General features: G+C 34.3%; 1 protein-coding gene across 1 annotated transcript in view; it reads right to left on the minus strand.

The window, feature by feature from the left end:
- The window catches only part of prim2 (DNA primase subunit 2), a 63,433-nt gene that overhangs the window by 26,410 nt on the left and 10,385 nt on the right, over positions 1 to 26,638 (minus strand). The window contains exons 8-9 of the mRNA XM_067385244.1: positions 4,320 to 4,387; positions 329 to 401 (exon numbers count right to left, since the gene is read on the minus strand). Coding sequence (XP_067241345.1) covers positions 329 to 401; positions 4,320 to 4,387 — 141 coding nt within the window. The remainder of the gene's footprint in view (positions 1 to 328; positions 402 to 4,319; positions 4,388 to 26,638) is intronic.

The raw sequence follows: 26,638 nt of genomic DNA on the forward strand, positions 1-26,638 counted from the left end.
CACAATACAGACACACACACACACAGAGCAGATCGTTCAACAGACAGCTCTCTTCCCTAGAAACATCTGTGCACATGCACTTCAACCACCAAAGTAGGACATGCTCAATGTCCTAGTAACTTGAGAATTCAGGAAAAGGAAAACTTCAACATGATCACAAGTGCCAAATATAAAGCAAGCAGTGGTACAGGCTACTGAGACTCAATAAATCTTATATATATATATAAAAATTATTTTATATACATATATATATATATATATACACATATACATATATATACATATACATATATATATATATTTATATATATATAACTTAAGTACTTACTCCATCAATCTGCTCCAGAGAAATTTTCCCGATGTTCTTCTGAATGCTATAGTCCTGACCCACATAGGCATGGCTACAACAAAGAATAAGTGAACAAATGTTGAGAGCCAATCACAGTGGAAATCACAAGGTCAGAGTAGAAAACTGACTAACAAACATATTCAAATGGATTCCTGTTTTGGTAAAGGAACATAAAACACTGCAAAGCGAAAGGCATACCTTGAAACACTACAGATTCTGCAAGACACAGACCTGGCACTTGCTTAACAATGCCAGAAAATCTATGAATCTAAGTTGAAGGCAATTTTGTTGAAGGAACACACACATATATATATATATATATATATATATATATATATATATATATATATATATATATATATATATATATATATATTTATAAACACAACAATGTATATACACTGTAGCGCATTTTGGTAAATTTGAAGTTTCCCTCAAAGATGACTGTGCCCTTATCTTACTTTCATTATACAGAAGAAAAAGTACTAGACTTTTGAATTCCCAAAACATTAAAGATCCTCTATTTAGGACCCAATGTAGTATTGATGATTTTTGTAGTATTAATAATTAATGACTTTATCAAAACAGAGATTTTATTTTGTTGTAGTATTGTAAAAGTCATTATCATTTCAAATAAATGCTATTCTTTTGAACTTTATATTAATCATAGAATCCTGAAAAAAAAATATTTCAAGTTTTCACAACAATATTAAGCAGCACAACTGTTTTAACATTGATGATAATCAGCATATTTGAATGATTTCTGAAGGATCATGTGACACTAAAGACTGGAGAAATTTTCAGCAATCAGCACAATGTAAAACTACATTTTAAAATTAGAAATCTGCCTATTTTTTTTTTTTTAAACCAATACTGATTGTTTGCATGTTTACATGCCCGATAACTGATATACAACATAAACGATACTTATTTATTGTTGTATTTGTTTATCACAATTATAACAGCACTGAACTAAAACTGGTTTGATTTAACACTTCTCAATATTGTAATTTCTGTAATTTCACTCCATCCTTGCATACAAAAAACACTTCTACATAAAAAAAAGAGGAGTCTGAAAGAGTGCAAAAAATAAAAAATAAAAAGTGCAGTCACTAAAGTGACTTCTTTAAATAAAAGCTTTGACCAGGTAAACAAACAGGTAACAAATAAAGCATGTAAAAATAATTCTCACAATTTAAAAAAAAACAAAAAAACAAATGAAACATTTAAACCACCTGAGTAAAAAAAACACAGGCATACAAGGTTTGTGTGTTGTTTATTAGGCTAAAGAGTGAAGAGACTTCATCTGGCATGTTATCAGAATTATTAATAATGTTTTTGTTTTTTTCAGTCTATATTACGAAATACCTGCTGACAGAATGTTGTTTTTATCTAAGCATTTACACAGAACTTCTCTAGTGAGATAATTGATTTCCACATAGCTGTAATTATTTAGATGTTTATTATAGTGCTGTCAATCGATTAAACAAATAACTAATTTATCGCACATTTTTCTGTAATTAATTGTGATTATTCACAATTAACATTAAAGTTTAATATATTTTTATTTTGTAACACTTTTACATTGAACCTCCAAAATAATGTAGAAACAACATAGACTGTATATTTTAAATACATGTTTAATGGCATCTTTTTACTAAGCACTATGAATGAAGGCCAGTATCACCGATATCAGTACTGATACAGATGTCTCTATTAAATGGATTTTTTTCCCTCAATTTTAGCCATTAAATAGAGCCATTCAACATTTCAGTATAAATGAAAGCTATCATTTTTAACATTTAATAGGATTTAAAAATATAAACTAAATATAATATAAAATAAAAACTTTTAATTTAAAAGAATTTAATACAATCTTCACATTAACCCATTTTAAGAAATGTCACTAAGGTTTTTTTTCTACTGGCCCAGTCAGGCAGATTCAGAGTTTGACCTGCCCTGCTAAAATCTAAACAGTGTTTTAAGATTTTCAGGTAGGTCTAACAGGTAAACAGAAATTGAATAATCAAACACTGCACAGTCTTCACTGCATAAATTATAAATTGAATATAGATTAATCCTTATTAAAGCTACAAAAGGTTATTCAGTCAAGAGCAGTGAGTGATCTTCACTTGTCTTTTGTTCTTAGATTAACACTAATGATACTAAATGTCACTTTAAGACCTGACACACATGACTTGGATCTGACATCCTATTTTCTCACAATTCTTTATGTTCATTTAACACTTTAACTTATTTAAGACTGTGCTAACAAGGATACTCAGCAAAAAAGGGAATTTTTACATAATTATGTGTGTTTTTGTCCGCTCAAGTGCAAAAGACAACTCAATGTGGCACTGGCAGGCAAAGCAGCATTCTATCCGCTTCTATGCAGCATTTATCCGCTTCACAGACTGCGCCACCAGTAGAATTGAGTTCTTTATTTTTAGTCTTATCACACTTGGTTTAATAGCACTTGAATGAATGTTAGTGTGATCATAGACTGTAGTGCAACCAAAGGATGACAGCTTTAATTGTGTTAAATATATTTAACATGTTAAACTGAAAAAAATAAATAAAATTAAATCGCAAAATAATTAATGCAATAATTTTGCCCTATTTTATTAGTGAAATAAAAGTTATATAGTAAATGTTAATACAATTTAGGGAGTTTTAAATGAGGGGATCTTGTTAAAAGTTGCATATGGTGGCCATGCTGGAGAATTCCTGAGCATCAACCTGAGAATTCAATTCAAGGTTTTTATTTCCTATATGTTCATTCATGACTGTTTATTCAGTCAGAATGTTTATTTAAGTTTTAGGGCCCTATGAAATCCATTTTATTTTTTTCCAAATTCTGTTTTTTTCCATTTTAATTTTTTTGGACTCCATTTTAATGGTTAGATGACAAAAAATTAATAAATAGTATTAATTAAAATAGTAATTAAATTACTCTCATTGATTCTCACAGTGATGCTCTTTTTAAATATAAATAGAAAAAAGTAAATAATTATGCGACCCTGTCATTTCATAGAATGTTCTGCTGGATCCACTGAAATCCAGTAACAGAAATAGTGAAATTACGATGATGGCAAATACTACACAACATTTGAAATTTATACGAGAAGCTCATTCAAAAAAGGGACTGATATAAAGAAATGGATTCCTTTAGGTCTGGTCCTACTAAACAGTGCCACATCCACTGAGGCCACGTGTGATGGTATGAATAATTAAGCATTTCCAGGCCCTGCTCTCCCATTCCTCTACATTCCCTCACTGTTCAGCTCCACGCCAGCTCTTCACACCCTCTTATCTAGCCTGCCCAGTGCTGACAAAAAGTAGAAGAGTCTACAAGCCAATCCTCCGCAGACACAACTGTCGCCTCTAAAGACACATCCAATTAAATGCTTTCATTCAGAGTCCATCAAAAAGCAAATGAATTTACTGCTGGGAATGCTGCCATTGTTTCCCTTCACTGCGAGCAAATGGAGGGACACGGTCATCCATGCAGGCGATGTGTCCAGTGACTGAGAGGCACAGCTTTTATCTACAATGGTATCCCCGCTATGCTGCAGCCAAAATGCAAGCCCAGGTTCAACTGTGGAAAACACTTGGTGCATCATAATGGGACTGTGCCCAGACCATTAATGAAATAGACTGAATGGAAGCAAGCGAGAGATAAAGGAAAGCAGTCGGAGTCACTTTGGGTGCCGGATAGCCTTGAGTGGACCGTTTGATTTGTCCTCAGTAGGCCAAGGAAATTGCAAAACAACCAATAAGGATTACTGTGTGAATGTTTTCTACGAAATTATTTTTAAAAGAAACAAAAGAAAAAGAAAAAGAAAAGCTCCATGTAGATATGTTTGAATAAAGTTCCTGCCTTTCATGTAGCAGCTGTAATAATCACAATGCCATAAACAATATAGTTTTATGCCAGAAGAGATGAACATTTTCTAATGATGTCAATTACCTGAGGTGGCTCAAAAGAGGCTGGAGTCGTTCATCAGACTGTACCGCTGGCAGGGATCGTGCAGTCATCTATAAAAAAGAAAAAAAAAAGAAATTAAAAAGAAATTAAGGGTCAGTGCCCGGTTGCATAAAGCACCTTAAGTGTAATTTTCCCTTAAGATCACCCTTATGTTTCCCTTAAACTTAAGGGTGTTGCAGAAAATAACCGTTAAGTGTTACTTAAGGGTTTCTTTAGGCGAAACGTCATAAACCCTTAAGAATTTCCCTTAAGTATATATTTTTCACTTAAGTAATGCGTAAGTGTTGCATAAAGCCCCTTAACCTTCATTTCCCTAAGTATATCGTAAGGTTCGTAAAACTTCACCTTAAGTGTTACACAGAGTGAGCAGGATCAATCCAAGTCGTATAACGTGCCACGATCGGCCGCTTTATATGATAGACAAATTGTACTTTAGCGGTTTATTCACATAAACATTGATGAAATATAACATATCTTATTATCTTATATGGTCAACGGAAGCGCAAACATGCGTGCATCACACGCAAAAACAAACCTCATTGGTTCTTGCGCGCACATTTGAGCTTCCGACACAGCCGTAATCATATGGATGTCTTTCAATAAACGGACATAAATGATGAGAGAATATTAAAAATATCTTTATTTGTTATCCAAAGATGAATGAAAGTCTTATGGGTTTGGAACGACATGAGGGTGTCAGGGTGAGTGAATGACGGCAGAAATCTCAATTTTGAGTAAACAATCAATTTGAGTTTCTCGTCTCTTTCATATTTGGTTTTCTTTTTTGTTTTCCTTATCCATATTATGTTGTTTTCTGTGAAAACTTACCACGATACGTATTAACAAATAACGTGTCCATGGCAACAGTAGAATTTTTTAACGGCAAAACCTGGGATGCTGTCGTTAAACACTTAACGGTTTCCCTTACCTAAGAGAACAGTTTAAGAGATTATATGCAACACCCTTAAGTCATTCCCTTAGTTAAGGGGAAATCACGCCTTAAGTGTCATACTTAAGGGAAAAACTTAAGGTGCTTTATGCAACCGGGCACAGAGGTTAAAGTAATTTTTACAGTGGTGCAGTAAAGACAAATTCAAAAAGGTCAATAACTGGAGCATGAACTAGGAAATGATCCAATCATCATAATAGATAATATTCCTAGGGTAATAAAAAGGTACCCAATGACCCAAAAGTCTTTTAGATTGCCAAAAGATACATAAAAATATTACTTAAACCAAATGAACATGAAAAAAGAGAGAAAAAAAAAAAAGATCTTTAGTAGTTGAAATTGTGTCAAAACAAATCTTTTTTTTTTTTTTTTTCAGTAAATGATGTTTTTAAACATGTCTACCACAAGATCATAAATCAACTTTGCAGCAAAAGTGGCAGGATATCTGTTAACTGAAGCAAAACAGAGACAATGATGAAGAGACTGAGGAAGGTCTGAGGATGATCAAGCTATCGAGACTGCAGCGAAACTGCGGCGTAGGCAGCAAACTTTCCAGTCCAATGACCACTGACACACAACCTTTAAAACTAGATCGTCTACCACTCAAATCCACAACACTGTTTCATTAAAACAAATGTATCAAATGTCAAATGACAACATTCATGGATTTAGAGAAATAAAAAAGATAAAAGCTCAGCAGTGTAGAAAAATAAGTAAGAAACAAACCTCAAAGCTTCTCTATAGCACATTTCAAGGAATATGTACATGTATAAAAATATACATGCTATATGTATTTTGCACATTCCCGTTCCTTATGTGTCAATTTATAATGGGATGCTTTTGAGTCTCAGTCCTAGGGGTACCTAAGTAGGTACGGTGCAGAACATTTCAGGTTTGAAATTCCTATCTTTATGGTAAAGGTAAAGTTATTGCAAAAATAACTTGACAGACAAGCTGATAGTCACTGCATTTTTGTTCAGACCAATGCGAAAATCTGAGTTGTAAATTTTAACTGGTAGATGGAAAATAAGCTAAAGTGCATTCTAAAAAATCTTAATAATTCAGATAATATGGTGGCCTACGCAGAATTGTTTATGGAGCAGATAAAATACCTATAATTTACAATTTTGACTGGTTTGTTCCATTAAAAATATTTAAAGCCTGAAATGTGAGGTTTATCATTTTATAGAACATTTTTTTTGTCAAAACATAATATGAATATGTAGTAGGCTAAACGTAAGTAGATAACATGTGAAGCCTCGTTTACACAGCACGCGCGTGGCTCGTTACGGCTCCGGCAAGGTTTTGTTCCGTCCTCTGAGTGGTCAACTCACACCAGAAGCGTTTCAGAAGCGAAGTGGCTGGATTCACGAGACCACGAGATTTGCCTGTCCAACGTTGTTTTTTTTCATGTTTTTAATGGCTAAATGGTTATATTTTGCCCGGTTTAATTGTGTTTATTGCTATGCCATATTTTATTTTGCTGTAGCCATATAGATGAAGTTAATACACTTAAAATTCCATTTCAAGTTTTTCAACTTCAAATCTCTTGTCTTCAGTTTCTGGCCTCCTATTGATGTGAAATATGAGCGGAAGTATACTCAGGGTGATTATTTTGACTTTATTTTGAATTTGAGCCACGCGTCTTGGACGCTGTGTCGGTCAAAAATAGGCGAGGCGCTATCTTTAGCAAAGCGGCGCTTCGAGCCGCTTCTGGGATGCTTCTCAAACGCACCGCGGCGCGGCTGGTGTAAACAAGCATTGACTAGAGTGGCCGTGTATCAGCTCCGGTAGCCGCGTCGCAGCCGTAACGCGCCGCACACGCGTGCAGTGTAAACGAGGCTTTATGGTGTAAGTCACACAACCAATAAAATGGTTGTTTAAAATCCAGCCATCACTGTTAATGTTATTATTTAATGTTTAAGCAAACTAAAAGTGCATAGTGATGCTAATTTTATTTGTTGTTTTTCGGCATAAAACTTTCAGTGAGTATCAGTATTTTTTTGAACATTTTCAGCACATTTTAACAATATTGTAATATTGTAATAGTAAAATGAAATTTTCATACCGTTTCATCTCTAAACACTGAAAATGCTGGCAGGGACAGTAAAAAAAAATCCCCATCGGTAATGGGTGACTTGATATTTTTGTCAAATTCTGGCTTTTGGAATAATATTATGAAACATCCAGGACAGTACTCAAAAGTACTTGGTGTTTTTTTTTTTTTTTTTTTTTTTGTGCCTTTTCTGTGCAATTCTGACACTTCTGAAAATCAAATCAATTGAACATACAAACTCCATGAAAGAGACTGAGGAATCATTTTATCCTTTTGTATTAGCAAGTGAAATCCAAATCACATGTCATTGGAGATAAAAGCTCAGTGCAAATTCTTTGTCAGATGGGATGCAGCTTTCAATTTCATGCTCATTTAATGAGACACTCCTAGTAATGTCTCCTATCTGTCCTCCATGGCCATGAGAAGCCATTACAGCAACACACATCGGCCACGACAGCTCACTAACGGCACAGAGAACGAGGCACAGTCATTACTCCACAACAGCCATGTTGGTGATCCAGATAATTGGCAGGAAATAGAAGTCAGAATCAGGAAAGTGGCGTAGAGGGCCGTCGTGCTGAGGGTCAGTGTGCAGCGCTGTAGAGAGCCAACAGAGAGATGAGAAACATGGTGGTGGTGGCCCAGAGCCAGATCCCTTCTGTCCATTCCTGAGCATGACAATCACTTTTAGTTGAGCCTGTCAGGTATATAAGACCCTGAAAGAACGCTAGATTGGAGCCTGATGTGCTTTTCACAAGGTCATACCCATCACTTGACTACTGCAATGCAAAGCAATGCAGTGTAAAGAAAGGAAAGTATATTAAAACTTTTACTTACTGGTAAAATACATGCAGTGCAACCAAAACTGTGTGCTACATATCTTCTCTTCAAATCATGTTCGAGAACATAAGGCATTGTGGAATACTAACATAAAGACTTTTCTCTATAGCAACTGAATTAAACTCAGAGGGATTATTCATGGAATTGAATATGCTCTAGATCCCATAAATAATCTGCATCAGCAATTATAATGCAAACAAATACAAACTGTTTCGGCAGTCACAAAATTTAGTAGTTTATAGTAATTACTTTAAAGATCATGGAACTGAAACTGGAACACCACAGCAAAAACAAATATGTTACTGAACTCATTCCTATATATAAAGTGAAATATTTAGAGAAATATTAACAAATTAAAGCAACACAGACATGTAGCCTTTAAGCAGTTCCCAATTAAATGCTATTGCATTCATTTGTTACAATAATTATTCAAGTAAACAGTCAGTAATAAAGAACAAAAACAAATTAAACGAAAAAATAATTAACAGGTCTGTTAGCTAGTCTTAATATCAGGCTGTTAGGTTGTATTCACAATGCAAGGTTTGAACAGATATGATATTTTGACACAAATGTTTTTGTCCTGCCAGTTTACATTCACTGTTTACATTAGTAGTTTACCATAGGCACCTTTGACTATTCACACATGCAGCTACATTAGAGAAAGACCACATACTCAAAAATTGTTTGAAAGCCACATTTCAGTCAGTAATATGTAGGACCAATACAGGGCTGCTCGATTATGGCATGATTACTTTGATTAATACTGAGATCATGATTATTTAACACAATTATTCATCCACTTTAAGTGTAAATTATTAAACATGAAATTTAGCTTTATTTTATGATGGAAAAAAACAATAATAGATATGCAAAACAATTCCATATACACAATAACATGTATGATGTGGCTATAATGAACCGAGATGACTAACATGTGGTTTATGAATATTCTTGGTACTAAAAGGAAACAGACTAAATATATGTTTACCATCTTTCTGTCTGGATTAAACATGTCCTTTGTTGCTATACTGGATAAAGATATCATTCTATGACAAAAGAAAAAAAATTGCACATTCCATCACAGAGAGACAACGACAGCATCTCTATCTTCTTTGAAGGAAATTCATAATAACCGTTATAAGGAAATCAGGACATCATCTCAAAGAATAAAATTTATGTGAGTCCCCTTAAAACGAGAACCTAATTTGTTAATTTTCTGTAACTTGACTCTAGCATATCAGAAACACAATGTGTACAAATTAAACACTTTGTGGAGAGTATGGCGAGACTTCCTTTTTAACTGATTATCATGTTGGTTGCTTAAGACACATTACTAGGGAACAGATGTCGCAATAAAATATGCTTGCTGAAACAAAAAAGGGACAACTGGAAAGACAACTCCCCCATCAGTTCAAAGCAAGTAATGCAAGAACATCCTTACAACAAACTCCAGCTGAGCAAATACAGTACAGTGTGTTCTTTCATACAGAAACAGAGCATATCTGTTTACTTTCCATTTATGATTGGATATAACATCACTTAATTTTCAACAGTATTATTGACTGCATTGACACCACTGTTCTCAGTATGAGAACTGAACTGACGATCACAGATTTCTCCAGAGCCGCTGTATAGGTAAATTAACTATTTATAACTACTGATTCTTACAACTATAGTTCTATAGCTGCTGTACAGCCGAAACAAACTTTGTTGCATTATTTTCCTGTCATCAATTTAAAGCTGCTTTTAAACAATCTGTAAAAAGGATTATAAATAAATGTGACTTGACTTGATCTGACAGGCTGGTGAGACAAAAAAAAAAAAAAAAAAAGTATCAAACACGCCAACTTGACAAGCAAAATGAATTTACTTGTGCTGGTGTCACTTCGGTAGGGAAGCTGTTTCCACCAAGGAATAAAGAAATAAAAAAGGTAATTGCAACTTCTCGCAATTCTGTCTTTCTCAGAATTGCGAGTTTATATCTCACATTTGTGACTTTATAACACACAATTAATAAATAAATAATACAACTATTTTTCTTGAATAATCCTTAAACTTGCATACTAAATATATAAATACTTAAACACCTGCCATAGTGTTAATTAAATGTTTGAATATATGATTTAATACTTTTGAGCAAGGCATTTACAATGTTACAAAATATTTGTCAAATAAATGCTGTTCTTTTGAACTTACTATTCAAAGAATTACGTAAAAACAAATTAACATGGTTTCCAAAGAAAATATATTGAGCAGCACAACCGTTTTCAATATTAATAATAATAAGAAGAAATGTTTGAGAATAAATACAGCATATTAAAATGATTTCTGAAGGATCATGTGATGCTGAAGACTGGAATAATGATGCTAAATATTCACCTTTGCCATCATCACAGGAGTAAATTCCATTTTAAAATATATTCAAATAGAACAGTATTTTTAAATGAATTTTTAACAGTATTTATAACTAATTTCACAATTTTCACAACTGTACAGTTTTCATTTTGATCAAATAATTGTAACCTTTTTGAACATAATAGATTCTTTCAAAAACATTAAAAATAAAACCTAACTAACCCCAAACTTTTGAACAGCAGTGTATAACAGTGTATTTAATAAACATCAATATTAGTTTAATTAATTAATATTAGTGTTAGCTGATGTGATGAAATATCAGCAAAAACTAATATCAAAATCGGTAGCTCAAATTGCATGAAACATCTCAATTTGAATCTGAAAAAAATATTATGTTAAATCAAAATTGGTACAACCACAAAATCAAATGATGTTCACCAATAAAAATAAAAACAAGTCTCCTCGCTGGACATGTCATACTGACACAAGAGCTGGCAAAGGAAAACGTGAAATTGTCCAGACAGGAAAAGCTAATGAGCGGACTGGTCCAGATGGTGATTCAACTGTGATGAAACATACAAGACATAATTGAGAAGCATGCTTTTCAGGGACTTTAACTCCTGGATAGCCCTTGTGCACACTGCTAGAGGCTACGCAAAATGGCGAGAAGACGATGCAGCTAATTGGCATCATTGAGGTCCTACGGAGACTTGTTAGACTCTCTGAGGAGTGGCTAGGCACTGGATTTTGCTTGTTAGCAAAAGCGCCAACAGCTTAGTCTATCTCTATGCAGAAGGAGTATGGTGATCTTTAGTGGAGGGAAGGTACAGTCACCGCACTGCATTATGAGCGCAAGAGGCCAATTTAATAAGAATAACAGCGTGTACAGCACACACTTATATTTTGGGAAGGTTTTGTCGATGTAAAGATCACTAATGAGATTGTCACAGGCTTAAAGATACTGAATAAAAGCACAAATGAAAAAGGGGAGAGATTTGTGTATTGCATATATGAAATTGTCATCCCAAATGGCCCCCTCTAAACCAAAGGACAGTTTAGTATGACTTCAAACTCAAACTTTAAAGTTTTATATATACATACACACACACACACACACACAGTAGTGGCCAAAAGTGATGGGGAAATTTGTTTTTAATGATCCTACAAGTTTGATTAAACTATTAAAATACGAGGAAAGTATTTTATATATTTTTTAAATATGAGGGAAGAACAAAATAGTAAACTTGGTTAGGGTATTTATTTGACAAAATTATTTGGCAAAAGAAAAACACATAAAAGCTTCAAGGTTTTATTTTACTATGCAAAAAAATAAATCAAAATCTCTTAATTTCTTTCTGTGACAGCCTGGCCAAACATTTGGTGCATTTCATTGCATCATCAAAAACAGATATTTTGCCCATCGCTGTTATGATGTATTGTGGTTTAGTATGGTGGTTCATTATGGTTTAGTATTCTCCTCAGTATTTATTTGAGTAATTAAATTAATATAAATGTGTGATTAGTTGATTAATGGCTTAAATGAACAACTAATAGGCAACTAGAAAAAATCTTTAGTCGGGGGCAGCCCTACAAATATACACACCCAACTTACATTAATTTCTGAACATACTAAACTCAGCTTTGGGTTTCAAGGAGAGAATTTGACTGCCATTTCATACAATTTTATAAGCAGCTTACAAAAATACATTACTGAGAGTAGAAACCTTATGAAGGAATCACATGGTTCAGCACATGAGAGAATGGCTTAATTTTCGAGTCCTAAACATCTTTATGTGGCACAGCTGAAAGAGTCAAAGACCTTAGAGAAGACAAACCTCTCAAAACCCATAAACTCGCAACAACAACAACAACATTTATGTGAACGGACAGGCTACTCTGTGCAACCTGCAAGCTGCTTAAATCCTGAAAAACCACGCTACAAGCTTTAAATGTTTGGATTCGATGATAACATATTGAGCAGACCTTTCCACATGTTCCTGAAGATGGATCCGTGTAAAGCCGTAAATCAGAAAGCCCACTGTTGCTTTCATAAATCCCCAGATAGGCCATATTGAGTGTTGGATTAGCATAGTCTGGAACGAGGCTGCAAAAGTTCTCTCCCCTTTGTTGGTAGAGACATCAGCATCTTGATAAGCAATCAGCAATACCAAAACTGACAAGATTAACTGGAACCACTGAGGGGAATCTGCCCAACATAGATACAGAGACGCAGGATGCATGTCTAACACGAGGCAGATAGTGTGCAGCTTATAAGATTAAAAAAACAAATTTAAAATAAATCAAGCATTGTTACACAAAAAAGTAAAAGCATTCCAACAATTTTTGTTTTTATTTGCCTAAAAATCTTTGCCAAATTAAAAATTTAAACGTTTGTTTTTCCCAATAAGAATATCAGATTCAACAACATTACATTTTGATAGGTCATATACACAATATCTCTGCGTCCATTTAACTTATATTGAAATATAATGTAACTGTCTAGTAGGGCTGCACGATTAATCGCATGCGATTGTCATGCGCATTTCGTCAGTAAAGCCGGTTCCCTGATTACTGCTAAATCGTCATCACCTGCTTTCAAATGGAGCGGTATTTAATAGACAGAGCCGTAGATCACTTATAAGCCACACAATATCGCGTTCATATCGCAGATGAATCACCTTCGATAATGAACACTATATTGCATGGCTTGTCAGTGAACTACGGCTCTGTCTATTAAATGCCGCTCCATTTGAAAGCAGGTGATGGCGATTTAGCAGTAATCAGGGAACCGGCTTTACTGACGAAATGCGCATGACAATCGCATGCGATTAATCGTGCAGCCCTACTGTCTAGTACTTTAAAATGCATTTGAGAAAATGCAGAATTTGTTTTAGTCCCTGCACTCTTAAGGCCTGTACACACCAGGACGAATAATCGCACGCGTTTATCGCCAGCGTTTTGAGACATTTTTTGTGTTCATAACCAAGACATATTACGACATATGAGAGATGGTAGTCAGAAACGGTAGTGCAAATAAGTCACAATGACAGTAGTGCAAGTGAACGGTAGTGCAAATAAACATATTTATGAAATAGACATTCTCAACTATATTTCTTGAATGTAAAAGAAAAAAAACAAACAGTAAAAATACAGAAATAATACACATCTATTGGTGTGGCCAATAAATGGCAGAACACCCATAGCGTGCGTCTCAATCAGCTCCCAAGTCCAGTAGTCAGGGCACTGATCAGGGAGTCGACCACATTCATTTACACGGTATACTGATACACGACCTAGGAAGCTAGGGAGCTGTTTGAGACGCAGGGATAGTTTGTAGGGGTCTTCCTCATCTACTTACTTTCTCTTCATCGTCTTGGTATCAATGTGTGCTCAGCAAGACCGTTTTGTGCTTGAGCGCCACCAAGTCATGTTTTACTGTAACTTCAGCATTTCCAGGCATGTGATCAAATGCGCCACTCTCATTGGTCTCAATTGATCAGCATTAGACTAATGTGCGCTAATCATTGATTAAGAGCTTCTCTGAAGCATTGTTGCGAGAGCCTGAAGAACGCACAAGAGCACCATCTTTTGACTTTAAAATATGCAGCGCTCACATTTATTTAATGAAATTGAAGTTAATAAATCACATTAATACTCTTGTTATACCATTTAAGGTACTGAAGACTTTTTATGACCTTAAATTTATGGTGAGCATGAGCGGAGTGGAATAACGAAAGTGATCAGCATGCTTGATATTCAAAACGGTAAGCATGCGCTGCATTGTGTGTTTTATCTGCAGTCTGTAGAGCCTTTTTCCATTTTTGAATGAGGAATATAGACAAATTTATATGAAGAAATAGACAGTTGTCTCCTTTACACACAAGCAGAACAGTGTGTTCAAATGCAGCCGTTTTGCAACAACGCAGGCGACGCGAGGCGACAACACAGTTGGCTTTTATCAATGCTAGTTCTTTGGCGTCTGTTTGGTATGTGATATTTTCCCTACCCGTTCATATTTTGAAACTTTCACATCCTGCATCTCATTTAATTACGTCTACACAACAAATGATGTGCTAGGCTACTGGTCACAGAACACAAACAAAATGCAAATTTTACAGTCATAACGTGTGATTTTTGTATGGTCGCCAATGGCGACCTCAGCAAAAATATCACTCGCAGATTAATATTTTTAGTCGCAAATGCAACCGTTTTAGGCACAGTCTGAAGCCCTGCAAAATATAATGCTATCGATGTATAATACTAAATATAATATGATTTATTTAGCCAAGAATGTTGTTAGACATTTTTGCTGTCTAACATTCAATCCCACAACATTTGAAATGTAACAGAATTGGCACAAAACATGTTTTAAAAGTGTATGTCAGCAGTAGTTTCTTTCAAGACTTGTATAAGGGCAATTTATTTCCCAAATGGGGGAACAAATTAACATTGCATTTGCATAGATGGTAGAGCTTCTGAAAATGGCTTAAAAAACCCCAACATGATCATGAGATTTTTTTTTAGCAAATATACTACAAATTTATAACAGGGTTGCTGCAAATCAAAAACATTTTAAGATATTTTTGAAGGGGTCATGTGCTGCCTTTTTTTTTCTTTTTCTTTTTTTTAATTATAATGTTCTGAGGTCAACTTATAATGGTATCAAGATTTTCACATCAACAACCATCCTAATTTAGATGTTATTTTCTATCCTGATTTTAACACTCTTTTTCAAACAGCCCATTTTAATGGACATGCCAACCATCTCCAAAACTGGTCATCTTCAAGCTATTGAGAGTTCAATTTGCACTCTCTCCTTTTGCTCGAATTTGTCCACTCTCTTCTCTCAAGCGACTCACCATCCTTGACTCATCTCTGGTGAAGCGTGTACTGTGATGTTCTACATAAAATAAAAGTACGTAACAGTCAAGTTGTGAACTGGGTAGGCTACCAAAAACCTAAAAGCATTTTTTTTTTTTTTATCAAATGTAACACCTCATCTTAAAACGGAATGCCTAGCATGAACAATACAAATATTTAAGACTTTTTAATGTCCTGCGGGAACACTGTAACCAAACCAAATGTTTTTCCAGCATTACATTAGATGCACCAAAGTTGCAACAGCAAGCCAAAAGATTGCTACTGTGTGCTTGCTTCAGCTCTCAAAATATTAATACTTGAAATACAGTTTAATATGTGGTCTGGAGTGCTCACTCATACCTGTCGAGCTCTAACAGCATTTGAATGGGAATAATTTTGCTTTAAGGACTGAAGGTGAGCTGAGAAACGAGGAAATAAAACTACAAGAACACTGGAAACACACAATGCCTGCAAAGATGAACCATTAAAGGCTATTTTTTGAGCATTACTTTACAATGAGTTAATTAATTGAGTTGGCTTAAAGGAGCTAGGAAACTTTTAACCCAAAAGGCAGGCTCCAAAATTACAAGCTGTATATCTTAATAAGCTTTGCAGGGTCCTTGAGACAGACTCGGATATAATTCTGCGGTAACCTTGGTGACCAGCATCATTCTTGCTGTGTAAGCACAATAATCTCAGGCACTTTCTACAGAATACCTGTGCTGACTTCAAGAGCCTTTCACAAGCTGATTGATTGAAAACACCAGCTTCTCTTGTTAGCGTTACAGCAAAATGTCATTCCATGCAAATTCACCGGAGCTCAGGGACAGTGGCAGAGTTGCAGAGTTGGCGTTAAAACTTGGCAGACCACACAGCAGGCTGACTGCTGTGAATTGATGCATGGTGCAGGATCATTTACTTTCCTTTGGTCCGCATAGATCACTGACTGACTTTCCAAAAAGGATCTGGATTTCAACACAAAAGATACTTTGTCGACACTTCAAGGTTTTCAGAACTTTCACACATTTTGTGAGAAGACCAGCACTGCCATCTGAACACTCAAATCAGAGGTCATTTCTCTTATATGGAGGCATGACGAAACCTAAGAAATTGTGCATGACTGCTGACTAGGGTTGCAAAATTCCAGGAATTTTCAAAGCTGGAAACTTTCCATGGGAATTAACGGGAATTTGTGGGAATAAACAGGGTACTTAAATGTAGTTGAAAAAAACATCTTGCAGCATAATTTTGGTTAAAACAACCAGATTTAATGCAATTTCAGTTGAATTTTTACCTGCACATTCCTCAAATCACATTCACACAGCACACTATATACTGCAGGGATATTGAGGACACACCCCCTGCATGCACTGTGCATTCCCCCAGTCCATAACATGCACATTTGATCAAAAATACAGAAAAAAAAACAGTAATATTGTGAAATATAACTACAATTCAAAATAATGTTTTTCTATTTTAATATACATTAAAATATAATTTATTTCTGTGATGCAAAGCTGAATTTTCAGCATCATTACTCCAGTGTCACATGACCCTTCAGAAGTTATTTTAATATGATAATTTGATACTCAATTATCAATGTTGGAAACAGTTGTGCTGCTTAATATTTTTTATAACCTGTGATACTTTTTTCAGGATTCTTTGATGAATAAAAATGTAAAGAACAGCATTTATTTAAAATAGAAATATTTTGTAACAATATACACTACCAGTCAAAATTTTGGGGTCAGTAATTTTTTTCCTTTATTTTCTTTTTTTTTAAATTAATTAATAAATTAATACTTTTATTCAGCAAGGATGTGTGAAATTGATAAAAAGTGATATTAAAGTGATATTGTTAGAAAAGATTTCTATTTTGAATAAACACTGTTCTTTTTAACTTTTTATTCATCAATGAATCCTAAAAAAAAAAAAAAAAAAAAGTATTACAGGTTCCAAAAAAAATATTAAGCAGCACAACTGTTTCCAACATTGACAGTAACTGAGTATCAAATTCGAATGATTTCTGAAGGATCATGTGACACTGAAATAACACATAACTGCTGCAATAAAAATATTCATTTTACATATTTACTAAATTAGAATTAATTGAATGCGAAAAAGAAATTTCATGTGTTAAAATGTTTATATTTATGTTTGTATATGATACATTTTATATAAATATTATAAATTTATATAAATTTCCCAAAATTTCCAATTAATTCCCATAAATTCCCGTAAATTCTTGTCAAGTTTCCAAATTGGAATATTTCCAAAATTTCCCCGGTTAAGTTCCCGTGGAAAGTTTCCGGAAATTTACCGGAAACTTTCTGCCCCTTTGCAACCCTACTGCTAACACGATGCACAGTTGCCAATGTTTTAAAGGCAAGATCTCCAGTATACCATGATTGCTCTGCAGGAGAGCTGCTTTCGAAAATATAAACACTGCTACAGTACATTCATGTTGTACCAAGATGGTCTCAAATTTACTCACTCTACTCGATCTGTCCCAGGAAAGATATGGGCTGGGTCTGTATTTTGTACACATTGGCATGTACTGTACTCTAGAGTTTGTACGGAGGCGAGTTTGTGAGTTTATCTAACATTGTGATCTTCAGTCCTTAAACATATTCAGTGTAATATGAAAAGCAAACAGTGATCCAATTCCAGCCTCCTTACACTGTGCAGTTCAGTGGCCTTGACTCATTGTGCGACCAGAGCCATGAGGTACTTGGGGGATGAACAGACAGAGCAGAGCAAACTCAAAGGTTATGTCTCACTGGAGGTCAATTTTACATTTCCCTTGATGCTATGATCTGACATGTTCACTTATAGAAAAACAAACAGGCTTAAGTCTAGGAAGTCTAGACTCCAACAACGCTCTGTTTTTGACTCCAACAACACAAAACTAAAAAAAAAAATATATAATAATAATAATAATAACACCACACTAAATACAGACATACAGTATAGTAATATTGAATTATTGTCCAGCCCTACACTACATAATAATAATAACAATAACAGTTATACAATTATTCATACAGTAATAGCCATATATTTTAAAACAAATGCACTGAAAAATAAATGAAACTTTCACAATTAGTTGTGTCCTAATTTCGATAATTGAAAGAGATGAACACGTGAGCTTTTATTTTGACGGAAACTGTAGTCAAGCTTTTATTTTAAGTTTGCAAAAGCAAATCTAGAGAAATGTTGTAATCGTCAACTATGCAAATGTAAAAATAATACATAACTGGTGCTGCTACGTTCCCAAATGCATGCTAAACTCAGCACATGCAGATGCGGAGTTCACTGCATTCATTCACTGTGCGAACTGAGACACAGAGCTGATCACGTGCTGATTGCGTGAGGGAAGTGCGCAAAACACGACATTAAAGACCTTTTATGTTATTATGAGAAGTATATTTTCGGGCCACCAAAGTCTAGTTAATGAATGGGAAGCACTGAAACCTATTTGTGGTGGTCAATGTTGATATTGTGGCGGGCTACCAAAAATAAACCAATGTATGGGAAACAATGCCATTTCCAAAAAAGGTTAAGCAGTACAAGTAAGTAAAAACAACCAGCACACTTATGCCCTTTACTACTGAAATACACTAATTTTTACATGTTACACAATACATTCAAAATGCAAAAAAAATAAATAAAATAAAAATATTTACACAATATTTCACACTGTGGTTGCTCTTTGGAAATTAAAACCAGTTATTTGAAAATTCAGAGTCTGTACAATGGTGCTTCTATATCACACAAGCAGCACTTTTTGGTAAACAGTAATTTCATCTTTCATCATCATCATAATAAAATTCTTATGACTTATTCTGAAATGGCAGAAAGATAATACAAAAGATATATACAATTCTTCAAGCAATCTTCTTGGCTGAATCCATCACTATGAGCGAAAAAATAAACTAAATTATAGGACTAGCCTACCATCAACAAACTGAAAAATCCTTCCACTGAAAGGTAAATAATGTCAAGCATGTAGATCCAGCACTGAATCAGAAATAAAGATGCTAATAAAACAGCCGAAAATACAATCACCCATCCATACGTGAGCCATAATATAATGCTGTAACAGACGTCTGAGACTTTGTGCAATAAGATAGTTTGAGAGCCCATCTAAATACTGTCACAGCATACTGAGAGACGAAGCCTTTAATATTTAAATATCAATGCTTCCCCCTCAAATAATTACAACCCTAAAATATTTATATTCAAGTGCCTTTCAGATGCCCTGGCTTTTTGTGAGAGGAAAATTGGAAAATTGAAGCGACAACCGCATTTCACAAGTGGGTGGTGTTGAGAGGCGCACAGAGTGTGTGAAGCGTTCTTCTTGGAAACATTTCACTTCCACAAAAAGAGAAAGACCCAACTCTTGCTGCCACTTCATCATTCTTCAACCATCCATCATGTGTCACATTAACATCAAGGCTTAAATAGAAAAATTATCTGTTTAAAATGCATGCAATAAACTTAAATGTTAGCCCAGTCCAGTCTTTAATAAAATGAATAATTCACACATGACCATTATCATCTAATGATGAGCCCCTTTCATAATTCAAGGAGCATTATATTGTATATTGGCACAAACATAAAATAGGCACATAATTATAAAATCTTCCCAAGCATTCAATCATTTTGATATTTCCAATGGAACATTTTGAATATTTAACTTCATTACTAAACTCTTCTGCAAGTTTCAATGCATCATGCTTTCTCAATTACTCAGTCTCACAATTAAATTGCAGCTACCGAACAGGCTTAAAAATTAATAAAATACATCACAAATAAATCCTGTTAATTGTCAAGGCCTGATTCTCATGACATCTGTGATATGAGACTGATGCCTGTGCTCCAGAGATATTTTTAAAATAATTATTTCTTTTGTATTGTGGACCTGTTTGTATAAAACATGCCTGAAGGCTCCATTCTTCCCTCAAAATGGGAAACTACTTAAAGCGCTCCCGGTTCTGCATTTAAGTGAAGACAAGACTACAAGTGGAGCTTTGATAAATGCATGGAGCGCTCGCATCATTACATCCAAGACAAGACTTGCCGACAAGAAACCCAAATCAATCTTGTTATCTGGATCCCACAAGGAGGTCATCTCTCTCCTCCAGCATTCATCAGGACATTTGGCACAGCACAGAGTGGGAGAGATCTCCAGCCTGGCATTACACAATCATAAATCAACAGCAGAGCACCACTGGACTCCGAACTTGTGGGTAGAGCGTGAAAGAATTAAAAATATAGAACTGGATGCGTTTTCAATTACACATTTCCTTCACAATGCCTCGTGATGTTTGGAGGAATAAGTCTAAATTTATACAAGTGCTGCCTTTCCAGTTTGATGCCATTACATTGCAAAACCTTCTTCCGAGTTTCCCATTAAAGTCCATGTAAAGGCAATTCAGAGATGTTTCTAAACGCATTATAAGTATTAGAAATGTATTGCTGAAAACAGGTTACAAAGACTTTGAACTATGTAGTACTGAATTGTGAAGTTTTTTGTTTTTTTAAATCATTCAAATTTGGCTGGTGGTTAACATTTTTCTGTGGTGTGACATTTAATTTTGTTTTACACCGACTTTAAAGATATTTGCTCCAGATGGGCAGCGCAGAATTTTTACAGTTTTTACCTGCAATAGGAATAGATTGTCAACAACACAAAAAGTAAAACAGGGCTGCACAAACTAGCAGAAAACAGCACAAAATTAAGGTTTTTGAAAGATGTCTGTTGGCAAAACGGAATTTTCAGTCTTCTGTGTCACATGATCCTTCAGAAATCATTCTAATATGCTGATCTGTTGCTTAAGAAACATTTCTTATTTCTGTATTATAACATTTCTTGTGGCAGATCTAGTTTTTTTTTATTTAGTTTTTTTTACCTGTGGTTAGGGTTGCAAAATTCCAGGAATTTTCAAAGCTGGAAACTTTCCATGGGAATTAACAAGAAAATATGGGAATTAACGGGAATTAATGGGAATAAACAGGGAATTTACAAAGTTACAGGTTAGCCTATAACAGTGTACTTAAATGTTGTTGAAAAGAACATCTCGCAGCATAATTTTGGCTAAAACAACCAGATTTAATGCAATTTTAGTTAAATTTTTTTCCCTGTACATTCTTCAAATCACATTCACACAGCACACTATATACTGCAGGGCTATTGAGGCCACACACCCTGCATGCACTGTGCATTCTTCCAGTCCATAACATACACATTTGATCAAAAATACAGAAATAAAAACAAAAAAACAGTAATATTGTGAAACATAACTACAAATAAAATAATGGTTTTCTATTTTGATATACATAAAAATATAATTTATTTCTGTGATGCAAAGCTGAATTTTCAGCATCATTTCTCCAGTCTTCAGTGTCACATGATGCTTCAGAAATCATTCTAACATGCTGCTTTGATACTCCGATATCAATGTTGGAAACAGTTGTGCTGCTTAATATTATTTTATAACCTGTGATACTTTTTTTAGGATTCTTTGATGAATAAAAAACATTTAAAGAACAGCATTTATTTAAAATAGAAATCTTTTGTAACAATATACACTACTGTTCAAAATTTGGGGTTCAGTAATTTTTTTCCCTTTTTTTTAAAGAAATTAATACTTTTATTCAGAAAGGATGTGTGAAATTGATAAAAAGTGATATTAAAGTGATATTGTTAGAAAAGATTTCTATTTTGAATAAATTCTATTCTTTTTTATTAATCAGTGAATCCTGAAAATAGTATTACAGGTTCCAAAAAATATTCAGCAGCACAACTGTTTCCAACAATGATAATAAAATGAGAATCAAATCAGCATATTAGAATGATTTCTGAAGGATCATGTGACACTGAAATAAACACATAATTGCTGCAATAAAAATATATTTTACATATTTATTAAATCAAAATTAATTGAATGCGAAAAATAAATAACTTATTTCATGTTATGACCAAACAAAATGTTTATATTTGTTTTTATATGATACTTTTTATGTAAATATTATAGTTATATAAATTTCCCAAAATTTCCAAATAATTCCCATAAATTCCCGTAAATTCCCATAAATTCCTGTTAAGTTTCCAAAGCGGAATATTTCCAAAATTCCCCAGGTTAAGTTCCCGGAAATTTACCAGAAACTTTCCGGCCCTTTGCAACCCTACCTGTGGTTACCATAGGATTACCACAAAAGCACGGTAAATCAATGCTTTTTTTTGGGAATACATTATGCAATATTATTTTTAATTGAACTTACATTTCAATAATAACTAAGAATAATCACCATTATTATTAGTTTCTGTCCTTAGATTTTTTCATTCTGTAACACACCTTAGTGGCATCATTGTGTTCACTCTTGTATCTGAAGCCCTGACAGTGCTTTGACCATAGTTCTCAAATGTTATAGGTAAGAGTCATACAAAATGCAGACACACTTTAGATCTACACACACTCCAGCAATGTCTTTTGTGTATGCATAGTTACATATTTGCGCAGTTACACAATTGATGCCGATTTGCACTGAAGGTTCCGTTCAAAATTACTCAATTGCATTAATCCATCTATTAACAGTCCTGTTATAATTTACTGCTTAATGCACTAGCAGACAGCATTATCACAAGGCGGCATATATAGTTTAAGTAAGTTCATTTACAGCCAACTGATTAATTTCCATGAGGAAATTATTTAAATACTTGACTTAATTAAGATACAGTTAAATATTGGTCTGTTCAGAGTGAAACAGATACTCATGACTCACTGGTGCGAACCACTTAAAAAAAAAAAACGGGTAAATCAGAGCCAATCCCAGAAGCTTTATTGACTCTAGTTGTTATCAGAGTCCCTTCCGCATTGATCAGATAATGAAGCGAGGAATGCATCAACCCTTTGTCTGGACAACCAACAGCCATGCTTGCTCATTAATCACCCGAGAGGACAAGGGAAAAATAAACCTTCAACTGTTCAAGATGGCCTTTCAGTTACGGAAGGACCCAGCATGATTGAGAGTTCGACATTGCCATGTTCTTCAGCATGTGTCCATCCATCCATCGGCACCTCCACAGCCCTAGCCAGGCACGCCAGCTACAGCCAAATGGCTAAAATTAGGCTCTGGATTGACAGCTTTAATTGAATTGTTGGTAGGCAGAGTGGAAGTGCCTGTGTTTTTCTACTCTACCTTGGTGACACTCAATTAGGTCAAGCTTTAGTTTCTGAAAGTGTGTGAAGCCTAGCGACAAGGTAATATTTCACAATCTGGTGATAAAAAGAAACACTTCACAAAATTCAACAGAAGAACCTGGAGTCACTGGGTGTGGAAAAACTGCTAAAAACTGATTATCTTTGTAGAGTATCACTTAGAAAGAGCAACGTTATTGGAGGCATAACATTACTATGTTACAGTAAATATAATTACTGGAGTTGCACTGCAATTTCAACCAACAGAAATAACAAGGACAATTTAGGTCGATAGGCGAAAGAGAAAGCAGGCTGGAAAACCTGTCTGACAAACTATGTGAAATTGTTTTAATTGGATCTAATGTAAATGCAAATCATGATGGTTGATGTATTAGCAGAAAAGGTTGTCACATTTATAGCTGATATGACAAACACACCTTTGTGTGTTGAGGCTCTCAGAAAAGAAACACAACAAAGCTGAAGTCTATGAAAGGATATTGTGGTCACTGAACTAAGTCAGGGTTTTTGCCATGTCTTTATTGGTGATGGAGGACAAACATGGTCATCCACACACACACACACACACACAGTACAAGTACCCTACCCATGTGAACTACAAGCCCAATACTGACAAAAAAAAAAAATCCAAAATAGATGAAAAGAAAGTATGTAAAATTAACTTATCCTATTTACTAATCACTGTCAGGACAGATCATAAAACAAAGTAATTAGAACTATTTTATAGCCTATTAAAAATCTGTAAATGTATATGTTAAAAAATTATTGATTTGAAATGTTAGTAATAAAATGAACAGTAGTTACAGATTCTTCTGATAAATAGACCTACTGCACCTGAAAAAGTATTTTAATTTCATTTGTACTTAATAAAAATAGTGAAAAAGAAATAAGACGGGTACCGGGTAAAATTTCAAATTAAAATGTTTCATTTTGGGCAAGAACTTTCATTTTGGTATACCACTAACTATTATACTGTTATTTATTTCATTATACACAACCATGCAAACGTTTGGGGTTGGTAAGACTTTTAAATGTTTTTGAAAGAAGTCTCTTATGCTCAAAGTAAAAACATTACATTAATATTGAAAAACATATTATTACAATTCAACAAATCCATTTTTTATTGTAATACACTAAGATCACTTCTGCTGTGGCAAAACTAAATTTGCAGGATCCTTGATGCATAAAAAGTTCAAAAGAAGAGCCTTTATTTGAAATAGACTTTCTGTAAAAAATGATTTTATGAATTAATGCATTATTTATTTAAAAAAAAAAAAAACTTAGACCCCAAACTTTTTAAAGGTAGTGTATATACAGCAGACCAAGCAAAACACCTGAATGAGGAGGAAAAAAAAAAAAAGTCAATCCCATTCTGTCATCCCTAGATAACAGAACTGAATTCAACCAACAGTCTTCAGTGCATACTGTGCTCTTTGTTTTATAAAGACAAAAAATTGAGATCTTAGGGGGAAAAGATGTTTTAGAACTTATTTGACTCCTTTCCAAAGTATTTAAACAGAGTTAATTAAACATGCATTATTTTGTGCCAAATTAATTAAAGTAATAACTCTCGGATGAACCCAAAATCTAACTTTCAAATATCTAAAACTGTTTCCCTCTCACAAACACTTCTAACAATGAAAGATTTATGCATGCCCCAAATTGCCAGTATCTATTTTTAAGATGTGAAACTTCCTTAGTGAAACTTCCTACCGTTTTAGTGAAAGGCAGCCTGTTATTTCAGTCAAGTTTAGTTTTAGAAGTCAAAATCCTGCAAATCAAGGTAAACACACAAGATCAGACACCAGAGAGGGAACTTATATTTTTAGATTTATAATTAGAACTAGCTCTGTTTAATGAGAAAAAAGAACCCTGACATGATCACGTCAGCAAACTTGCAAGTAATTAAATCTGGAAAACATCCAGAGAACATAAATTACCAAATATTTCAACATTCTTAAGCACAAATTTTTTAATTAGTTTCCAATTCATTTTTTTGAAACAAACATTTAAATCGCGGCTGTCATAACTGATTTATTCAAACATGCATTAAATATTGATTATAATTTTTAATGTTCTTCAATATGTAACAGTGCATATCTATATTTATTAGAATGTTGCTTTCTAGAGTACACTTTTCTAGCTGACTAATGAGTCTATGGTCACTGAATATGTTTTACTGAAGTAAATGTGACGTTACGTGACATTGTTTACAAGCTGTTTTACTGACGTCTTTCCGAGGTTGAAACACTGATTGAGCCATTACACAAGGCATGATACAGATTTCGGTAAGTTGTACTGTATATTGTAACATACCTTCAGATGTTTAGTCATGTTTACTTCACGCTGTAACTGGTATTAAAGCGGAGGAGAGGATGTTCACATGCGCTCGTGTTGCCGCTTCTCTTTAACTGAGGCGCTACAGTGATCTGTCACGTCACATTAAACAGGTGTTCATTTTTTAAATCTCATAATAAGATGGACGTCATTTGAAATCTGAGACTTTGCTTCATATCAAAAGTACCAAAGCACAAAGATTACTGCGATTTATTGGATGGGAGGCGCTACATATTCTGCTCATTCGTCAACTGAAATCAGACTAGACTATCGATTCTTAAATCCCAAGAACCGATTATCGGTTCGTAAAAATGAGAATCGATTAAAATCGAGAAATCAATATTTTTTACCCAGCCCTAATGGTTACTGTAAGAGATATTCAGGTACGTTGATGGAACCCTCACTTGCCCAGGCCAGTGTTGAAATGTGACTACACTGTACGGTTGACGACGTTGTGTTTTATGTCATACAAGCTTAAATATTTGATTTCCTCTGATAAAGTATGCATTGTTGTTGAAAACAATGCTAATTTAAATATCACTAAGACAATGTTAACTGGCTAACAGTGAGGTTTAGTTGAAATAAGAAGAGGGTCAGCTAGACGGGTTAAAAGTTACAAATCAGTAAAGTGCCACAGAGTATGACATCATTTGCCAGCAAAAGTGTGGTTTATTACTTTTCA

The sequence above is a fragment of the Chanodichthys erythropterus genome, chromosome 5 (assembly GCF_024489055.1).
Source record: "Chanodichthys erythropterus isolate Z2021 chromosome 5, ASM2448905v1, whole genome shotgun sequence".
In the NCBI taxonomy this organism is placed as follows: Eukaryota; Metazoa; Chordata; class Actinopteri; order Cypriniformes; family Xenocyprididae; genus Chanodichthys; species Chanodichthys erythropterus.